This window comes from Phycodurus eques, chromosome 18 (genome assembly GCF_024500275.1).
Source record: "Phycodurus eques isolate BA_2022a chromosome 18, UOR_Pequ_1.1, whole genome shotgun sequence".
Lineage (NCBI taxonomy): Eukaryota > Metazoa > Chordata > Actinopteri > Syngnathiformes > Syngnathidae > Phycodurus > Phycodurus eques.
In genome coordinates this window covers 18,192,895-18,209,183 of record NC_084542.1, presented here as the reverse complement: position 1 = coordinate 18,209,183, position 16,289 = coordinate 18,192,895, and the positions used below count along the sequence as shown (strand labels likewise).

Below are 16,289 nucleotides of genomic sequence, written 5' to 3'. Positions count from 1 at the left end.
GTGTTGGTTTTTCTAACCCTGTACACATATTTCACACTGGCGATGTTTAGCACTCACAACTGACACCAAACACAACTGGAAAATTTACATATGTATGCAACATTTATTCCTGTTTAAATGTAGTTGCAATTAACAACAATAAATAGATCCTCAAGCACAGAAGACAGCGCTTTTGAATTCACAAAAATGTTAATACTTCGGGCGCATTCACAGTAACAACTACAACACAATGGCTCATGTACACACTACTCGCTATCATCTGCATTGCTATGGCACAGCATATATGATTGTACAGTATATCCATGCGCAATGTCAGATACACATGAAATGTAGTTTTGTTGTTTAGTGGTATGCGAAGAGTGCAGCGACACTCGGCGGGTTCCCTTTTTGTAGTGGTGTTGGGACAACTTGCAGTAATAATTTATTGATGTACTTTACATGCCTTTTAATTCCCCGTCTAGTGCAAAGTGACAAGCCAATGATTCTCCTCCTTTAAAACGCCTTTGAATAGGAGTGGGGGGGGGATGTAATCTTTTGTATAGTGCTTGTTAGCTTGCGTCACTCACAAAATATATAATATATTGTAAAGCACTATAAAAGTACAAGCGTAAAAAAATAGCATTGGTCGTCAAAATGTAAAAAAACCCAAAAACAACAACTTGAAATCATATAAAATAGAGCAAATGAAAAATATTTGGTCGGCGAAAGAAATTGTGGCGCAAAGAATACGTGAAATGAAAGTTAACAGGCTCTCTCAGTCAGACTGAAAATGAGAGCAAGTGCACAATTTGTAAACAATTATTCAACAAATCCAACGTGAAAAGGACAAATCCCAGCTTCCATTTTCTTTAAATTGACAAACTTGCTAAGTAGTTACGAGTTGTACATTCATACAACAGCCTTTAGGTTCAACCCAGTGATTCCCAACCACAGTAAAATGATTCATTTCACTTTTACACCACTTCATATTCTTTTGAAACTTCTTAATAACTACAACTAATGTGAAGAGTAAACCATTTAAGAAATGTTTTTTATATGGTCTCAATTTTTCACTTGCCGTGATTCGTAAACGTACACGCCTGCAGTCAACCGGGATTCACTACATAAGCTTTTTTTGTGACGATTTGGTGATGTGCCGTGCAGTTTTTCAAACATAAAATGCATCCCGAGCCTCGACAAAGGGACGGGGAAACACTGGTTTGACCTAAAGCTCTGTGTGTGTGGGGGGGGGGGGGCACCTTGTTCCTCCAACAAGCTCCACATGTTCTTCTTCACAACACTGCGGCACAAAGGCAGTCAGCACGCAGCTAACGAACAGAGAGCGACGGCAAACGGCCCGCGGTCGGGGCCTCGCAGAACCTTAGAAGCGTCGTGTCGGGCGGTGCTCGAAATGTTGGCGAACGCGGAAACGTCCGCGAGGCGGCGGGAGCTACTCGAAGGTCCACACCTCCAGACTGTGGATGTTGAAGTCCTGGCGGCCCGAGAGCGGCCGGTTGTCGAAGGTGGCGCATCTGGTGGTGGTGCCCCGGTACAGCTCGGCGTCCAGCCACAGACCCAGTTGACCGCTACGGCGACAGAAAGGCCACGATGACGACGGGCAAAAAAAAGCGTCGAATTCATGCCGCCTCTCGACTAATCGACAAAAGGGTTGTCCGTTCTCTTGGAAAAGGACAAAGAAACGCCTCACCTGAAAGAGGTCGCAATTAACCTTACGACGACGTCTTGATTTGAATTGAAATGTTATGATACTGATACATTATCACTAGGCACCGGTATAAAAATCTTATTATGAAACTCAAATACAATTAAATGCTCTATCACCGAATCATGATTATTATACAGTATTTATTTGAATTTTGTATTCATTTATTTGAGGGAAATAAATAAGGCCAAGATTTAGATTTTTTCCACCGTGCCGCTACTCAATTATTCAATTGTTTCAAATGCTAAGGATCAAACTAGGAATCTCGATCCTTTTCTGTGTAAAACCCCGCGATGAAAACAAATGGGGGTATGAATTTAATGTTTGACCAATCAAATTTCACTTTCCCTGCGTATTGATCATTTGGAGCGCGACTGTATTTGCCGTTATGAAGCAATGCTGTGAAATAGCGGACGTACCCGCCTCCTCCCATCTGCAGCGAGTCAATATTGCCTTTGACAAAGTACGAGTTGTCTCCCGTCCAGCGGTACACCTGCAAACGGGCCGTCAACGAACAGTCAAAGATGGCTTCAACGTGCAACGACGCGCCGATGCGAATCAATGGCAAAAACCGAAAACGACGAGCCTCGACCTTGATCTCGGGGCAGAAGCTGTAGAGGAAGGTCTCGCCGGTGCCGTAACAGTGCTCGCTTATCTTGAAGGGATGAGTGGAGAAGGCCCCGAAGATCTGGGAACACGTCACATTCGGCGCTAAAACCGGCTCTTCGATGTTCGGGACAATGTCAGAACAGGGCTTCAAATTCAACCAAAACGGCTTTCGTACGTGTACCCGATCGTGTTGCGGGCTTTACGTACCCGGCGGTCCAGATCCTTGACGACCAGCAGGACCGGACCGTCCACGTCGAGCAGGTTCCGGTAGAGCGTCTTGAGGCTGGTGCCGTGCTTGACGGTGCTGTACGCCAGCCGCCACGGGTAACCCTGCACGCGGGCCGGCAGGCGGCAGGCCAGCTGGACGGCGGCGCGGGGAAAACGCTGGCGTTAGGTGGGACCGCAGTCGACCTCGCTATGTCGCGCGTCATCCTTTGTTCGAGCCGCGTAGCACAAGTTTAGCGTTGTACGCCTTTTGGCGTCGGACCAAGTTGTACCCAGCAAGAAGTTCGGAAACGTGCTTATTTGAATTTAGCAGTGTTCTGCTTCTTTGTCTTGAATCATATGTTGGGTATTATTTAGAAATACAGACATGAATACGTATTTTTGCAATGAATTGATGTCTTGTAAGGTTAACATTATTGCTAATACATTAGAATACATTCAGTTAATTACTGTTTAGATTACGCTAATAAGGAGCATATATAATTACTAATTGATGTCTTGTATGGTTAAGATTTCCGTAAATTCAGTAAATTGCTCTTTACATTATAATAAGGAGGATATCTAATTACTTGTGAAAAAGTGGTGGGAGTAAATAAATTTGACTTCCTCCCACTCCTTTTCAGATATGTAGTATTAAACTATACTGTATGCATGTTTCATTTTTCATGTGTTTCTTTTCCAAACAGATCTAGTGCAGGATTGTAATTATTTCTTATTGTTGGAGTACATGTTCGAAATAAACTGCTAACGACGACAACAACTATCGGCGGATATATCGGATATGGTCTTTTTGTAGCCCCCAATATCAGGATTAGCAAAACCCCCCAAAATCCCGTATCGGTCAGGCTCTCGTTTGGAATCAACGTGCTACCGAGGCTAATTTCACTTAGCCTGTCTATGGCGTTTTGCATTATGTTAGCATTAAGCTAGCGGACTTTAGTGGTTTGGTTGCACATTTTGGTAACATTCTCTTTTGTTTTCGGGTCCATTTTACAGTAAACGTCAACTGGGAGAGACAAATAAACAGCTCGCAGCAAGCACGTTTCGCTTCTTCTTCGAGCAAGCAAATGTCTTCATTTCCTTTCCTCAAAGCGATTTGAGACGACGTTCCCCTTTTTGACAGTGAAAGCTTGAGAAGATGCTAAAAACTACGTTCAAAAGTGTATTTTATACATTGAAATGTGTTCTAACGGTCCTCCACGTTAACATGGATATCTGAAATCAACGGCCGTCAGTGGCGGTGAATGAGTTAAAGCGTGTGGGGAAGGGTTTTATATTTAAAAAAAAAAAAAAAAAAAAAAAGGCGTTCGATGTGGTCCGTATAGCACGGATTTTCACCACGGTCAACGGCCGTTGCCAGAATGTGATAGCGAACACGCCGTACCTTCTCCACGTGCGTGTCCTGCAGCAGATCGCTGCCGTCGCTCAATATCGGCAGGCCGTCCGCTGCCGGTTCGCCGTCGCAGCTGCCGAAACTCTGCCTCCGCTTGGCCTCGTCGATTGTGATGATCTGCAAACCAATCCAGCGATTTGGAAAATGGCAAACACTGAAGCTTCTAATTCATTTTTTTTTTTTTTAAACAAATGGAAAAACTGATGAAATGTATTTTTTTACGACCAGAATAATCAAGTATACTATAATTGTAGATAGATTTTGATTAAAGTGAGGGAAAACTGGAAAAATGTTTTCACTAAAACACACACACACGGATTGCGCGGGTGTACCGAATATAGTGAGCAACGTGCGTGTGTTGTATGATTATCATTTCCTTCACCTCCCAGCTGCACGAGGCGGGGTCGCCGAAGAAATTGTCGATCATGTCCAGCTCGTCCTTCTCCACCACCACGAAGCCTTGCTCCCGCGCCTCCTTGCCGTACACGTCGGGAGACCACTGGACGAAAAAGGCGTACAGGTGGTCCACTCTGAAGCAAACGCACGCACACACACACACACACACACACACGTCAATTATTGGAGTCTCCAAAGTGGCACTTTTAGTCCATTTCATTTCCCCAAAAATTCAAATGGATGCACAACAAATAGGAGGAGGCATCCGCGTGTCCACCCGTTGCCACTCATACCGCAGAGCGATCGATCGCTTTGTGTTCAACGAGACGCGTCAATTTGTGACTCAATTGAGACGAGATGATCATTATTTGGCCGGTTGAGTTTTTTCCTTCACCGAGCTTGTGACTCAATTTACTCGGATGTCAAATCAACTTCGCCAATTCAAATTCATTCACGGCCAGCCGTCTTCAAGCAGAATTCCCTCGATTGTCAGCTGCTGTAGCGCATTTGGACTGCGGAGAAGTTTGCTTTTAGCTTTTTCCGTTTGTTAGTAATCAGAAGTAGAACATGGGTTGCGTTCACCAAAACCACCAGTTTCTGACCAAAAGGCGGAGAAACCCAGCTTTTTGTGACCAGCTAGGTTTTTTTTGTGTTACTTTTGTGACAGCTCAACGATAAACGCACCAACTCACCTCTCCTGCGGCACGGCAAACCAGTACTCGGGTTGCTTTCCCACGCTTCCGAAGGAGTGCGCCGGGCTGGACGTCATCCCGCTGGCGAAGGACTTCCTCATTGGTTTTCCCACTCGGAAGCAGAGGAACATGGGCGGGTTCCTGCTCTTCTCCTCGGAGGAGAAGAGCATGTCTACGCACAGAAAGACGCTTCGGTGAGGCCGTCGAACACGGACGGAGAGTGCACGCGAACTCCTCACAGGAAGGCCGAGCTCGAATTCGAACCGCCGACCTCAGAACCCGGATGTGCCAACCGCAACCGCTCGCTAACTGTGCGCACGCAAACATTCACGAAACATTGTAGGCTGTCGACCGCAATGGCCGCCAGAGCGCCAGGGGTCCGCAAAATAATTGGCGAGAAACGATTATGTCAATATCATTTGTCGTGTAGTGTACGAACGGTATGCGGGGACTGGCGCAAGTCAGTTAAAAGAGCCAGTTAAAAGCTCTGACGCGGTTGTGACATATCACCAAACTCTGACGTCAATGCACCAATCGAGTCTTTTTCGAACAACAAAACATTTTCTACAGAACTACAGAAACTATACTGCAATATATAACGCTCACAAGATAATGAGACTTTTAGAGGGGCATAAACGTTGGGTCCCTGGACCCAACTAGTCTTCGACTATATCGAGAGTTATTGAAATACAGCCGCATAGTTAATATACATGTATAGTGTAGCTACCTTGGATCGGAGCCTGAATCCTCTCCTTCAGCCACGACTTGACCTCGGCGTCGTAGCTCTGCCGCCACCCGTCCGGCGTCGCCGTCTCGCGCTTTCGGAGCTCCGCGACTTCCGAAGTCTCCTCTTTGCTCGTCGCTTCTTCGCGCAGCCCGGCCGTCTCCGAGGACGACCGGACGGACTCGCCGTCTTCGACGGAGCTGTTCCGGGCCAAGCCTTCGTCCTCGTCGTCATCCGGCTTCCCTTCAGTTGGGCAAAGCGGCGACTCGTCCCGGGCGTCCCCCTCGCCTCGCGGTCTTCGGGCGCCGTCGGGCGTCTTGGTGGAAGTTCCCTCCGCTTCTTCCGCGCTCCCGTTGACGGTGGGCTCCAGCTCAGTGAAGCCTTCGTCTGAGGGAGACTTGTCGGTCTGCTCTCCTTCCGTGCTGACTGCGATCGGACGAGACGGTCTGCTCTACGTTTGCTTCTCGCGTTCGAAACGGGACGAAGAGACTTCTCACCCGTTTCCGAGAGGGCCGACTCCAGGTCGTCCAGGATGACGGGCCGCTTGGCGTCCGGCGCTTCGTAGCGGCTGAAGGGGTTCAGGTCTCGCTCCGAGGGCAGCTGCTCCCACTCGCCGGGCCTGTAGACAGGACACAGATCCCGGGGTAGGTCGCTGCGGAGGCGGGGTCAAGTGAGGATGAACATGCAAAGGGGAAAACAAAACAACAACAAAAACGGAAATAAGGCCCAAGAGAAATGACACATGACCAGAATGGCACAGAACGGAAATGGGGGGGGGGGGTGGAAAAAAAAAAACACACACACAAGGTATGACGTCTAACAAGTACATACAAAAAGTTCTCCATGGAGATGATTAAAGGAGGACATGCTTAAAAGGGTCATGTTGTGGAAAATTTACTTTTTAATTGCTTGTATACAAATTGCATACAAGCGTGAAATTAGACAACAAAGTCGATTATTTGTTAGCTGCCGATACCTGAAAATGTCCGTTTGCGAGGCCTTCCAAATTAGCCCACTGCGACACCACAGGGGGACGAATTTACATACGGTAACAACCGCGCCCACTGACTTTCTCAGTCAATGACATGAGAGCGAGGCTGGGTGAAGATTCACAATTTCCAAGTGACAGCCAGACGACACTGGATATGTCAAAGCCAAAAGGTGAGCAGAGCTGCACTGAGCTTTGTTGGATCCACAGATTTGAGCCAGCTTCCGATCATCCGCGTTTGCTCGGTAAAGTTGACAGCGCGTTTGGGCATCTGACATGCGCGTGAAGTGCTGCCTTTGCGTCGGCGAGGCGGTTGGGGGTTGGCTTACGACGGCAGCGCGTCCTTCAGCTTCATGCGCGACACGTCGTCGTAGAGCGCCACGGAGACCACCTCCTCCATGGGGCAGATGAGGCCGTACTCCTCGCAGCCGTGCTCGATGACCAGCGGGTCCGACTTGTGCGGGTCGAACATGATGTTGTTGGGCGTCACGATCAGGACGCCGCCCACCACGCCCTGCACAGGGAGACGTAACGTCACATCGTAACGTCACTACCTTTTATTGCTTTTCAAGTCTGTCTCTTCGTCCGGTTTTGCCAACCTTTCTGGAGATATTTGACATGAGGAAAATGTCACGGCACGCCACCAAACAAAAATGCCAGAAATATTTATGCTCAGTGAAAAATGGGGGCTCGTTTAGGTGAACACAAAGCTCGAACTCTAGCGTGAGAACGGCAACGCGTACAGGTTCATTTTGTACCTTCTGCCATCTAGTGGGAGAGCATTTGATTCCAATAGTAAAATGCACAGGCTAAACGCTAACAGAACTTGTTGCCGCTTTCGATTATGGTTGGAAATAAACGTCACCCGTTCGTACGAGCGCTCCAACAACACAGACCATGAAAGTAGATGATGCAAGGGTTGCCACGGCAACGAAGGAGAAGCTATTCTCCATATTGGCAGTGATTTTGGAGGTCCATTTATCACATGGTTACTTTACACTGGAAAGCAAAGTACGTCAGCACCCGTTCTGGAAGATCATCGAGTTCCACTCCTCACCATTCCATCAGTGAAGTACTTGCAGCTCATTTTGATGAATTTCACCGTCGCCGGGCCGTCGTCCTCGGAATTTGGGGAGAGCTGACGTCGGATGGACCGCGCTGACCTGCGGTTTGGACTGCCGTCCTGGAGGCCAAAGGTTAGAACATTAGATTTGACCACGTTGTTATTATTTCATGAATCCATTTTGGGGAAAAAAATGGTTCAATTAATGGTACAACTGTAACAGGACGTTCGATAACGCCGTGCGCGGCGGAATAAAGAACGGCGTCGGCCGCCCCGGTGATTGACACCGCACCGGCCTCTTCATTAGGTACGGCTACACAATCGATTACAAGAGCGGACAGAGACAATCACGATCGCATTCCCGTCAGAGAGACACGTTCTGTACGTATTTCACATTTCCATTGGAGTGAGTTGAACATTCTCATTGCAAAACTACTGTGAAACTGTCCGAGTGAGTTCCCTTTATTGAGGCGCAACAGGAAGTGGTGAAAGGAACAAATCCCAGTAGAAAACTTTTCGACTTACTTGAGCGGTCTCCACAGCGGAACCGTTCGTGGGGGCCGGGTCCGAGTCAGTCTGAGACTTGAATTCCGCCCTGCTCACGTCAGGGACAAACAGCTTCTGCGATAGCGAAGGACAACGACGTCGGTCTCCCAGTTCAGTCCGAGCCGGGAGACTGCAGGTGATCGGCTTCTCACCTGACCGGGGTAGACGCTGTGACAGAAGAGCTTGTTGAGCTGGACCAGCTTGTTTGGGGTGACGTTGAAGTTGAGGGCGATGCTGTTGAGGGAATCATTCGGTCCCGCCTGGACGGAATTCAGTCGCGCGTGTCAACAACAGCTTTCCCGTTGGCGTTAGTTGTTCGGCATACTCACGATAAACTCCACTGTCCCTGGCGGTCTCCGCTTCTCCCCCTTCGCCGGGTTATTACTCTTACAGCCATCAGCTGCCAGGGAGACAACATTGAAGACTGATGACAACACACAATTGAACACCGAATGGACTTAATAGTTGCGTAATTGCGTTCACTGCTCAAACAAGAGGTTTGATTCCAGCTACAATCGATTCGAAGCCTAAATAATACCTTGTAGTCAGAAGTCATGTCTTTCTTTTAATTGAAAGGAGATCCCTTCATGGAGTAGAACAAAATCCCAGTAAAGTAGAAATAACTCTTGTAAATGTGACGCACATTAAAAATCAATCAAGTCGTTCACGCCACTCTCAAACGCTGTGGGCGTGTCCGCTGCATGTGCTGAAACCCCACCCCCTCAACCCCAATTGTTAACTGTCAATCAAATACCACTGCTACGACCCAGAAAAATGGACGCTACTTCGCGCTGGCATCTTTCCTACGCCTACACATGAATACATGTTTGAGCTGCGAAAATATAGCCGATGAAAAAAATATACCCCACCGGGTCATCGCGGTTTTTTTCAGCACCGCAACAACGAGGCGTTCTAAAATGGCCACACCGGCCCTTGGTATCGTTGCTATTTGCTTTTCTGAAAAAATAGTTCCTCGAACGCTTGTGGAAGTCTTGTTGTTAAGTTGGCAACACTGAAGAAACAAGCCGTTGCGCTCGCTCGCTCGCTCGCACTGCCGACACATGCAAACAAAACCAGCGCATATTTTACGTTTTAATTTGACTTCAAACAGATGAAGGGCTCATCTTAAGGCGTGGTAACTTTGCGAGGCTCTCGTAATATTACTAATTCTTCCCCCCACCCCTATTCAACTGATAAAGATTCCATTCCCCCAACATCATTGCAGAAAGCGTTTATCAACGTTAAAGCATTCCTTAATTGGTAAAAATGCTGAATACTGTCCACATTGTTATTGTAGATTCCAACAACTCCAGAGCTTGTCCTCTTTATGGCTCTTTTCCAACAGAAACAGCAAAAAAAAAAAAAAAAAAAAAGCAATGAGTGCAGGTAACAGCAAGATGAATGCAATTTTAACACGTTTACATCTTTATTATGGGGTGGGATTTCGTCGATTTCCACAGATTTGAAAGTGGCTTCGAAAGGAAAATACTTGGGGTCTTTCTGTCGCCCACCTTGTGTCACGAGGCTGACACACTAAAATCCAACTCATGTTCTGAATTGAGTACAATTTGTTCAGCGCCTCGGTAATATTAGGAACGGATGAGCTGTCGGTGAGAAGTCGCACAAGTAGGCCGGAACCGAGACTCAAACCCAGAACCTCACAACTGTGAGGCGGACCTGCTGACCGCTCAATCACCGTGCTGTTAACACAATCATTCTGACATGAAAAACAGATGATTTCAAGATAAACAGAGCCTGTGAATGCTCCGCCCTGTGATCCAGTACCAGGAGTTGCTGGCTCCCTTTATGTAAACTTCTACATTTCTAACCGCCCCCCCCCCCCCACACACACACACACACACACACAGTTATCATGCTCACTCACTATTTGACCCTTGACAAAGTCCGCAGTCTGCATTTGCTTCTTGCCAACAGACACACAGAAGCCGTTAGCAGAGCGCTCCCTCCCTTGCTCCGCCTCCTCCTCCTCCACCGAGACGGGAGAGGCACGACGAGGCTTTTAGAAAGCACTCTGCATCCAAGACAACTGCCGCTTCAACACACACTGGAGCCACTGCACTCCACTTGCGCGTAATAATCGCTGAAGCGCAAACCTTTATCCGAGCGTCGTGAGCGCGTTGCCATACTGGATGAGGTCAACGATAGGAAACGCTGCGGGCATCCATTGCGATAATAGTGAGAATAGTCTTAGTGATAATCATGATAATAGTTACACTCCCGGCCTCACACCGTAGCACTGAACAATTCGTATTTATATCATTTATAACAGGGCGGCACGGTGAACGACTGGTTAGCACATCTTCCTCACATTTGTGAGGTCGTGGGGTCAAATCCGGCCCCGCCTGTGTGGAGTTTGCACGTTCTCCCCGTGCCTGCGTGGGTTTTCTCCGGGCACTCCGCTTTCCTCCCACATCCCAAAAACATGCGTGTGAGGTTAATTGAAGACTCTAAATTGCCCGTAGGTCTGAATGTGAGTGCGGACGGTTGTTTGTTTCTATGTGCCCTGCGATTGGCTGGCGACCAGTTCAGGGTGTGTGTTGCCCCCCTACACAAGTTCGATTATCAACCCCCCCCCCGCCCTGGTGACAATCAGTTTTCAAGGGGCAAAAAGTTCCTGATGTTCCCCTGAACTTAACCCCTTCGTTCTGTACACTACATTAAAAATGCTCGTAATAGAGCTTTGATGCAAACCAATGTATCCATCAATAAGAGAACACTCCCAATGCATTTAAAAAATAAATAAATACATCAATAATTCAAATAAATCCAATCTGAGCAACATAATTGCCTTCGCTGTCAGATTGTTGCTTACGGGCATCCGTTGGCTAAAAAGTGGAATCCTGTAGTAATTACAACACAGTGCAGGATACGGGTTACGCAACTTCCCGATGAGGTAATACCAGCAAATGGCTCCAAGAACACAAGACATCTGTGCTGCTTTTCAGTCAGCTGATAATCAAGTGAAAGAAAGAGCAACAGAGGTAGAAATTTAACAAATCCAATTTGGGACAGCAAGCTAGTTAGTGTTCAGTGATTTCTAATGGCCGTTACGAAAGTGTCTGCAAAGCCCTCAAGTGTGCTCTTGATGTGATTGACGGCTGGCTACCTGAGCCGGCAGCTGTCTTTGCGGTCGTTGTTCTCGGCAGGCTGGCCTTCTTGTTGGCTTCGCTGTCCTTTGGAAGGTCCGGACAGGCGATGACCGCCGCGCCGCGCTCGTTGGCGGTTTTCTCCAATTGGCTCTGCTTGAGCTGTCTCCGCCTCTTCAGCCTGACAGACAAACATAGCATTAAAAAAAGACACTTTCATAGCAATATATTTGAGCTAACTTACCACTTCCGAGTTATTCTTTGCCAGTGAAGGCAGTTTTTGTTCAACTCGTTAGCTAAGTAACCAACACAGCTGAATTTACTCAAAGGGCAAAACACAATCCACACTTTTATTTGCATCTCCACAATAATTCCAGTTTTTCTCTGGCCCGGGAGCTACCCCTCAAAAGAAATCTGTCATGCCGAATACGCATTCTCTCTTTAAGTAACTAGCTAGCTAACTAATCAACGAGGCTTAAAGTTACTCAAACGGCAAAAAAAGGATACACGTCATGGCGTTTCCAGAGCTCTCTAATTTGCGGCGCCAGTGCTAGGTTTCTATGGTAACCCGTGTTTATTGTTATCACACACAGGCGAGGGAGTGACGCAAGGCTATCATTTTGGGGAGCGCGTAAGCTGCAAACCGCGTCGAGGCAGGTTAGCGCACCACTTCGAGATAATGGAAAGCCACATTTATGGAACTACTAGGCTGGGATAAGTCCAAACCGATTGATCAAAAGCTTTCACCGGTCGGGCTGACGACGCTTGGAAAAGAAAACAAAGAAGAGCATCCCAAGTCTTCTTAATGGAGAGGCCAGATGGGGTCGATAAAGCCTCTCCCATCGCCCCGGGCTGCCGTTGCCACTTTCACTTTGGTGTGTGTGTGTGTGTGTGTGTGTGTGTCTCAGCTGAGGAATCTGCACACACATTCCCGACAATGCCATCTGTTTCACTGGAGGCTATTTCCTGAAAATTCCCCTTCTCTCCCTCCGTGTCCCCCGACCAACTTGTAGAACACAAATACTGCTGCAAATAGGCTTAATTGTGAAGGTGAATGTGTTAGAAGGAGCATTTATGGCCCTTTTCGAACAGAAGCATCAAAAACAACCAATGACTGCAGTTCACTCTGGAACAAATGCAACGTTGACACGTCTTTCATTTTATGGCAGGCGATTGCTCACCGCGGCATCCGACAGAGTCTATGGTGGGATTTAGTCGATTTCCTTACTCTTAAAAGAAAATACTTGAAGACTCTTTTTGGAGCCCACTTTGAGTCACTACACTGCCACGCTGAAATCCAACTCCCATTTTTAATTGGTTACAATGTTTTCACAGCCTTGGGTAATCTTATGAATGAGTCATGCGACAACCATTGACACTCACAATCACACCTATTGGACTATTTAGACTTGAAGTAACTTCGAAAGGATGTTTTTGGGATGTAGGAGGAAGCCAGGGTACCCGGAGAAAAAGGCCGCAGGCGAGATTTCAACCAGAAATTTCAGAACTGTGAAGCAAACGCGCTAACCGCGGCTTGACTATGTCAGCTAACAATGAAGGACTCCTAGATTGAAACGAACCATCCACTCCTTCATTCACTGTCGTGGACGTCATTTGTATTCGTCAACAAGAATCCAACTGTTTACTGCCATCGACAAATCTATTCGTCACGTACGATTTTCAACGGGCAGGCGTGGAAGGTCGCACCCAGCTCACATGTCAAATTCCAGTTTGTAAACAAGTGTAATGACTAACAGATCCCTGTCGAGGGCGGTGTTGCATCGCTTTGGATTTGAGATCAGCGCAGCCTTGGAGTAGAAGATGAAGATTAGGCGGTGAATCTCGGCTTGTCACGACCATTACGAGGGAGAGAAATGCAACATGTTGGAAGTTGGACAAGTTGAGGTACCTCACACTTGAACAGAGTACGAATACGTAGGGCATAAACGGAGTGTGTGTCTAGATTGTGAGAAAAGATGACGCAGTTCATGGCGCGAATGACGAACGGCCACGTAAAAAAGCCGTTATACTCGAGCCGAGCGGTGAGTCGTGGCACATTTTCTGTTGTATATCTGGAAATAAATGATTAGTTTGCCCTCAAAAGCCCTCTCTCGGTCTTGTTTTAGTATTTGTATAGTTTGAGGTGTGAAAAAAGTAAAACAAATATTAGCATCAAAGTCACTGCTCTGCCTAACATTTTCGCAAAAAACAGAGTTTCTGTTTTTGGTTAAACCAACCTATGTTCTACTGCTGATTACTGAAGATCAGAAAAGGTTAGAGACAAACTTTCTTTTTCTGGGGAAAGAAGTAGGTTGGGTGAGAATATTGTGACCGAACACAATATCGTGCGGGTCTTAAAAGATCAGGCAAAATACTCTGAAATAGCTGCTTGCAATATGAGAAACTCGTCAGTCAAATAAATGTCAGCGAATGACTTAAGAAGTTGAAGAACGTCCATTTCCATTTTCTTCTCATTACAGTTGTGAGTGAGCTGCGGCCTATCCCGCCCGACTTTGGGCGAGTTGCCAGCCAGTCGCGGGCGATTCGAAACAAAATGAATCCAATTTCTTTCTCCTCCCCTCATCATCAATCATGCGAGCACCCGCCGGCAGCCGCCAACGAGCCCACGGCCCGTCTCCGCTATCATCAGCCTTTGGCTCGCTTTGTCCGCAATGTGACAATTTCACGCCCCCTTTCAGCGTCTCGGCTTTCGGGGCGAGGCGGCGGAAACTCGATTTGCAAATCCTCCTCGGGCAGCCGCCGGAAGTGGCGAGCGGCCGCTGTCGCGTCGAAGGCCGACGCGCTGCAATAGGTGCTGACGACAATATCAAGTCAACGCAGCCGGACAAGCGGACCGTGAGGAAACGTGCTGACGTGACGTTTCGGACGTTGACGCACGCACAACGCAAAACGCTGGTGGGAAGTCTGATAACGCCACATTTAAAATGCAAAAAGATTCACATTGGGGAATTAAGCAAAATATGCAAAATAGTTGCGACGTCTCGCAAAAGTTGCACCAAAACTCAGCGCTTGACACTTACGCCAAAAATGGATTGTACGTTTAACACATTCACCTAACTTTTATTAAAAAAAATAAAAATAAATGAGTTCCTGATATCGCCGTCCGTTTTTAAGTTAGCGTCTATTTTTTTCCCTTCTTTAGCTGGAGAACATGGGTTGGTTTCGCCCAAAACACCAGCTTCTGACCAAAAGCGGGGAAAACCAACTTTTTATACCTACCCATAGTCTATCTATGCGTTGCCTGAACTTGTCCGACTTCCAACGTGTTGGCGTGTGACAAGCAGAGATTCCCACCTAATCTTTATCTTCTACTCCAAACCTGTGCTGATCTCAGATCCAAAGCGATACAATTCCGCCACCTTCAGGGATCTGTTGGTCATCACAATGGTTTACAACCCTCAATGTCACAGAAAAGCTGGGCGAAACCCACTCCCACGCCTCGCCGTTGGCAAATGTACTTGAAGATGAACGAGTCCAGTGTTCAGTGCTAATGTCAAGAGACTTCCCTCCCTCCGTAAGGCGCAGTTTCTAAAGTGCACGTCTTCAGTGTCGCAGGTGAGGTGGCGAGCTGGAGTCCATCTCAGCCGACTTCGGGGCCAAAGGTTGGGTATACGCTGGAACGGTCAGCGGCCAATCACCCAGCGCATATTGACAAATGACAAATAACGACACTCGTGGACAATTGAGTCTGCAATGAACCAAATGTCTGGATGTTTTTTTGGAATGCGGGGAGAACACGCTACCGCCACGCAAGACGGCCTGAGGTGAGAACTTGGAACCCGGGGCCTCGGGACCGTAAACCGACGAGTTGACCGTGCTGCCCTGTTGACACTAATCAATTCGGGGTGGGTCTGTGCTAACACAACCACAAAAGCACCCCTTACCTGGCAAAATATCCCGGCTTTCTGTCCCTCTTCTCCATCGGACCGGGGTGCTAAACGTGCCTGCAGGGGAGGTGGCCACCCATACGCACATCCGACCGCATTCACCCGCTGTGTGCCCCAAAACACACGTCTCACACGATGCTGCTGCTGCGGTCGCGCGTCGTTCTTGTCCTGCAAAGGAAAAGACGGTGGTCAACGCCCTCGGGTCATCCTCAGTGCAATAAAAGATCAATTATACAGATTGATATTATGCAAGTATTCCTGGTTTGGGAAAACATCTGCATTAAACATGAATGATTGCGACGTACTGTATCGCTGTAGCTGGGATTAACACAATTATGAACCGACCAAGCACACCGGGGTTGCATGCAGCCTGAAGGAAAAGGGGACGTTACATAATGAGGTTAATTCGGGAGGAAAGTTCAATCCCGGCGACGTTTGAGCCCTTTGCACCTAGCTACATTCCTCGCTTCGCATCGGCGTGGTCACCGTTTGCTCACACAACCACCTCATTCCAACTCCACAAAGCCTCGAGCCGGCCAGACGCCCAGTTCTGCCTCCTGCTCCGCCTCAACAAAGTGTGCTTGTGTCTCGAATCGAACGGCGACAGAGCAAGGTCCAGTCTCGCCTCGCCAGCTGATGGTGATGCTAACGCCGTGGTTGCTAACTCGTAGCGACTCTGTGGACAAGACAATAGAAAGCCTAGTGGACCAGGAGGGACAGGTCACTCACTTGGACGTTACACGCCGGCCTCCTCCTCCTCCATGACGGCGACGTCACAGTCGAGCGTGCAGTAACGTATTGAAACGTCAACCGACGACGCAGAGCTTCAGCCCAATCACTGGCTGCACATACCTCGCATGCATCCTTGCTTAAACTCGTCTCTAACCTCTGACGCCCTCTAGAGGAAAAGGGAGGAGATTGAAGAGAGAGAGACAT

At 47.8% G+C, this 16,289-nt stretch overlaps 1 protein-coding gene across 7 annotated transcripts; it reads right to left on the bottom strand.

Annotated features, from left to right (window-relative positions):
* Positions 1 to 102: 102 nt before the first annotated feature.
* LOC133417286 (nuclear receptor coactivator 7) lies at positions 103 to 16,206 on the bottom strand. 7 transcript variants are annotated; one of them, XM_061704924.1, is made up of 18 exons: positions 15,804 to 16,075; positions 15,659 to 15,723; positions 15,351 to 15,521; positions 11,466 to 11,626; positions 8,668 to 8,738; positions 8,491 to 8,598; positions 8,318 to 8,413; positions 7,787 to 7,912; positions 7,059 to 7,243; positions 6,239 to 6,393; positions 5,745 to 6,167; positions 5,018 to 5,189; positions 4,312 to 4,459; positions 3,921 to 4,046; positions 2,519 to 2,671; positions 2,295 to 2,390; positions 2,122 to 2,195; positions 103 to 1,565 (listed from the first exon to the last, which is right to left on the bottom strand). In XM_061704924.1, the coding sequence occupies exons 3-18, from the start codon at positions 15,386 to 15,388 to the stop codon at positions 1,430 to 1,432; spliced, it is 2,268 nt and encodes a 755-aa protein (XP_061560908.1). In that variant the 5' UTR covers positions 15,389 to 15,521; positions 15,659 to 15,723; positions 15,804 to 16,075; the 3' UTR covers positions 103 to 1,429. The 7 variants fall into 7 exon arrangements, with proteins under 7 accessions (XP_061560908.1, XP_061560905.1, XP_061560911.1 ...); XM_061704921.1 differs by lacking the exons at positions 15,659 to 15,723; positions 15,804 to 16,075 and adding an exon at positions 16,083 to 16,206; XM_061704927.1 differs by having other exon boundaries at positions 6,239 to 6,360; positions 15,659 to 16,075.
* Positions 16,207 to 16,289: the final 83 nt, after the last annotated feature.

What these genes read in the sequence shown, in the direction of transcription:
- LOC133417286 (XM_061704921.1), bottom strand. Translation starts at nt 15,388, where the DNA reads ATGGAGAAGAGGGACAGAAAGCCGGGATATTTTGCCAG. An exon ending in GTCGGCCCTCTCGGAAACGG is followed by an intron (nt 6,168 to 6,238) that starts GTGAGAAGTCTC and finishes GTCCGATCGCAG; the next exon opens with TCAGCACGGAAGGAGAGCAG. An exon ending in GCTTCTGCCCCGAGATCAAG is followed by an intron (nt 2,196 to 2,294) that starts GTCGAGGCTCGT and finishes GCCCGTTTGCAG; the next exon opens with GTGTACCGCTGGACGGGAGA.